The 4,575-nt window shown below is 52.5% G+C and overlaps 1 protein-coding gene across 1 annotated transcript in view; it reads left to right on the forward strand.

Annotated features, from left to right (window-relative positions):
* The first annotated feature begins 4,288 nt into the window (after positions 1 to 4,288).
* The window catches only part of LOC120371927, a 13,515-nt gene continuing 13,228 nt past the window's right edge, over positions 4,289 to 4,575 (forward strand). The window contains exon 1 of the mRNA XM_039488437.1: positions 4,289 to 4,330. Within this exon, the coding sequence (XP_039344371.1) occupies positions 4,289 to 4,330 (42 nt within the window). The remainder of the gene's footprint in view (positions 4,331 to 4,575) is intronic.

The raw sequence follows: 4,575 nt of genomic DNA on the forward strand, positions 1-4,575 counted from the left end.
ACTGTGGTGGGGCAGTGCCACACCCCCTGAGAAAAAGGCTGGAACACGCCTTTGAGGCTGCGCAGGCTGGCAGCCAATCAACAGAGGCCTGTTAGGAGCCAATCAGGGCAGGGCAGAGACAGCCAATCAGAGCCGGGTTAGGCCCTATCTAAAGGCTGCCTAGCAAGCAGAGAGGTAGTCTCTCCCTGACTGCCAAGGGAGGAGGACTGGCTCCTGGGCTGAAAGGTAGCACCTTAGACAGAGCAGTGCTGGGGAGCTCCAGACAAGGAAAACCCCAGGCTGCAGACCTTGCTACAAAGGGCTGAGTGGGTGCACAGGGCTGAAGGGGAAGCAGCCCAGGGACAAAGTCTGACAAGGGGAGAGAAGGAGGGCAGGGAGGCTGCAGCTAGAGGGTCCATGAGTTGGGACCTCCCCTCCCCTCTTGTACTACACCTGGCTGAGGAGAAGCATGGCCTGATACAGGCTGCGGCTGGCCCCTGTGACAAAGGGGCTAGACTTTGAGGCTGCAGCTCGCCACTAGAACAGGTGCAGACAGAGGACTGCTGATAACACCAGACCCCCGGAAGGGAGTGAGACTAGAGCAGTGGGCACTGCCAGAGGCACCACTGGCAGAGGGTGCCCTGCAGAGGACAGAGCTAATTCCCAGATGTGCCAGCAGGAGGCGCTGCAGTGGTGAGTCCCAAACACTATCACAGTCACATTTTCAGGAGCTAGAGGAGTGAATATCAGGGATCTAACAATCCATCCCCAGTAATGTGAGATGGCAAAAGAATCAGGACCTTCCTTATATAGTCCCACTTCAGAATGCTACCTGTTAGTGGCAGTTCTTTAGTCATTACTTTCTCATCTCAGGAAGAGCCAGGCCTAACAAGGAGATAACGGTACCTACTTTGATTTCCAGCATTACCAACATTTAAAGTTATGGTGGATGTACCAAAAAGTCTCCGTCATTGATCAAGAATTCAAAGTGACTGTGGTGTACAAGTATCAGCTACTGTGTCGTGGATAATACAGAATGAGGGAGCGAAGAGGCAGACAAAGATGGGGAGGAAGGGGATTAAAAAACCCCAGTATCATCCCCAGTTTACAGGTGGAGACGTGAAGCAACTTGACCAGTTTCACACAGCAAGTCAGTGGCAGAGCAAGGTGTACAAGCTACCCATGTCTGAGTCCTGTGCCCAATCCATTAGACCATCTCTCTGGCTCATTGTTGCTTCCATAATGCACATCTCCTATGTGGTGCTGTAAACATGGAGGCCCCTTCATTGGACAGGAGCTCCCCTGCCCAAGGCACTAACTCAGGGTTTTACTAGGAAAGAAACTGCTACAATGTCCTCATACAGCTTAGGAGTGCTGCTTTCCTACTACCTAAGCACAGCCAAAAAGTAAAGGGGTTGATTCTCAGACTGAGGCTATGGCTGCATTAGCCAGCAGAGGCTACAGTAGTAGTAGAGACGTCATGTAATCATCTGGGAGCTTGTGAAATTCTGTGGGCAAGTTAATGATAGAAAGATAAGGGAGATGTCATTTGATTCATACTGTACGCGGGCGGTACTCACCCCTGCCGCGCCTCCTGCTGGTTGGTCCCGGAATGTCCCTCGGTCCAGCCCTGGAGCGCCCCCGGCAGGCTGGTGACCCGCCTGTTCTCTGGCCCCGGCGTCCCTCCCTGGACCCGGTGCCCCCTTTCTATAACTGGGTCTCCCCCTCCCAGGGGAACCCCCACGCTACTATCCCCACTTGCCTCAGTAGTGGCTACTGACAGTCATGGTCTAGCCCCACACCCTGGGGCAGACTGCAGTATCAGCCCACTCATCATAGGCAATAGGGGGTTTGGACCTGCTGCCTTGTCCTACCCCTGGGCTGCCCTCTGCAACCCCCAGTACCCGTTAGCCCAAAGCTAGGCCGCAGCCTGGGGCTTTCCAGGCTGGAGCTTCCCCAGCTCCTCAGCCTGTTCCCAGCCCTGCTTCACCCAGGTACTCTAGCCTCAGCCTCTAGGCAGCCAGGCCCATCTCTCTCTGGAGCCAGAGAGAGACTGTCTGGGCTCTGGCTTCCCTGCTTCTTATAAGCCCCAGGGCTTCAGTTTGGGGCGTGGCCTCCAGCTGCAGCCACTTTCCCACTCAGCCCAGCTCTGTCAGGCCACTTTTAACCCCTTAAAACCCCGGAGCAGGGTCCACCCTGCTACACATACAAATCTAGAGAATCATAACATCAATGGCGTCACCCTCCACAGTGTGGCAAAGGGGGAGTCACTGTCTTTCCCTCCCACCCCCCTCCACCCCCCCACACTTGGCTCCCAGCTCCAGGTCCTCTGATACCTGATCTTTTTTTAATGTTACAGATTACTGTAAATGGAAGGAGTGCATTAAGTTGATTTGCCATCATCAGCAAAAAGAAGTGGTTTGGTTGTGTTGATTGAGAGCTTTGTTTGTGATGCCAAAAGAGTTGCAATGAGGAACTGGTTAAGATGTTCACATCCAGCCAGAAATTACAGGAATCCATCCACAAACAGTGTGCACATAGTTGCATCAAATAACTTTTAGGTTTGTAATTAATTATTATAAAATCCTTGTGTTTGCTTTAGTCGAGATCATTTTTATGCATCAATGGGGAGCACAGAGTACCAACTAGTAGCTGAATCTTTGGAGAATACCACTGCAAAGGACCTGGCTACACCCAGGACACCTTACATGCTATAACAAAGGGGTTGGGGAACCTGTTTTTCTATCATGGGCCACTGACCCACAGAAAAAATCAGTTTCAGGCCTCACACAGCCCTGCGGTGGGTCAGGGGGAAGCTTGGGGTTTCCCCTAGGCTCTGAGGTAGGGCCAGAAATGATGTGTTCAGGGCATGGGAGGGGGCTCTGGGCTGGGGCCAAGGGGGTTGGAGTGTGGGAGGAGGTTCTGGGTGTGGGCTCCGGGTGGGAGTTTAGATGCAGGAGAAGAGGGCTCAGAGCTGGGGCAGGTGGGGTGCAGAAGGAGGTTCTGACCTGGGACAGGGCATTTGGGGTCCGGGCTCTGGCTGGGCGGCACTTCCCTCAGGCGGCTCCTGCTTGGCAGTGCAGCGAGGCTAAGGCAGGCTCCCTGCCTGTCCGGGCTTCACGCTGCTCCCAGAAGCAGCCACCATGTCCAGCCCCCAGGCAAAGGGGCCAGGGGGTTCTGCACAGTGTGCACTACCCACACCTGCAGGCACCACCACCGGAGCTCCCCTTTGGCCATGGTTCCCAGCCAATGGGAGCTGTGAAGCCGACACTGGGGGTGGGGAAGCATGCCAAACTTCCCTGATTGCCCCTGCACCTAGGGGTCGCAGGGACATGCTGGTCGCTTCCTGGACCTGCACAGAGCCGTCCAGACTTTTAATGGCCTGGCAACCCCAGCTTCCCCCCATAGTGGGGTAAGCTGGTTCGCTCGGCTTCAGCCCCATGAGAGAGTGCCGAGGCCTAAAGCTCTCAGCCCACAGCACGGAGACTTGTTGCAGGCCAGATTAAATGAATCAGTGGGACAGGTCTGGCCCATGGGCCATAGGTTCTCCACCCATGCTATAAGAAGTGCACCCATAAACTGAATTTGGCAAGACTGGAGAAGGAAGTACATCAACCAGCAGGAAAAAGTTGAAGATGCCAGAACAAGTGCCAGCTGTGGGCAAGATTCTTCTTATACTTGGTCCTATGGTATGCATGGCAAGCCTTACAGCATCCATTAAGCTCAATTCCAAGACATAAGGTAGGTGAGAAACTGTATGAAGCAGTCATTTTTTATCAAGTACATTGCATGGAAAGTCAAGATAAGTGGGTGCATTGTCCCAAAAGACGTCCATGCGTATATTGTGTATCACATCAAGTGCTACGTGAAGAATGGATATAATGTGTTGTGTAAAAAGGTTAAAGCAACAGAAACAAACACTGATTGGTTTTTTTTTCCCTACTACAAATTGTGTGATTGAATTACCTCACAGTGACTCTAATAGATGAGAAGGTGGTGGCAATAGTCGATGCAGAGGCTAAGTATAGAGAAATACATGCTTTCCTCAGGATTGAAGAGGAACAAATGCTTAGCAGAAAGGCTCTTATAGCATTTATTGAAGATGAAGTGAGGAAATGGACATGGTTTATGATACCTAGTTTTGAGTGGGTTATGTTTTTTGGCTAGCATGAGACAGTTCCCAGAGAAGACCCACATTCTAAGCCCAGTATTCAGCACCAGAGTGAACACCTCATGAGGTCATTAATCTGTTATTTCATGGTTCTAATTTGTTTCAGTGCAGGTGCTAGGCAGTGTGCAGTTTGAGAACATGAGCACCTACTCCAAAGGGGGAATTCCTTATTTTGGACAGGTAGGACATCATGTTGCCTGGTATATTGTTTGATTAGATTATTAATTTAGAATCCCCGACACTGAAACTTGTCCCAAGATCAGGCCCAGGATCAGGGGCGGCTCTAGAAATTCCACCGCCCCAAGCAGGGCGGAGTGCCGGCACCCTTCCCCGGTCCCGCGGCCGGGGCAGAAGTACCTGCGGACGGTGCCGTGGTCGCGGCTCCAGCGGATGACCTTCCGCAGTCATGCCTGCGGAAGCTCCGT

This window comes from Mauremys reevesii, linkage group 1, assembly GCF_016161935.1.
Source record: "Mauremys reevesii isolate NIE-2019 linkage group 1, ASM1616193v1, whole genome shotgun sequence".
Taxonomy (NCBI): domain Eukaryota; kingdom Metazoa; phylum Chordata; order Testudines; family Geoemydidae; genus Mauremys; species Mauremys reevesii.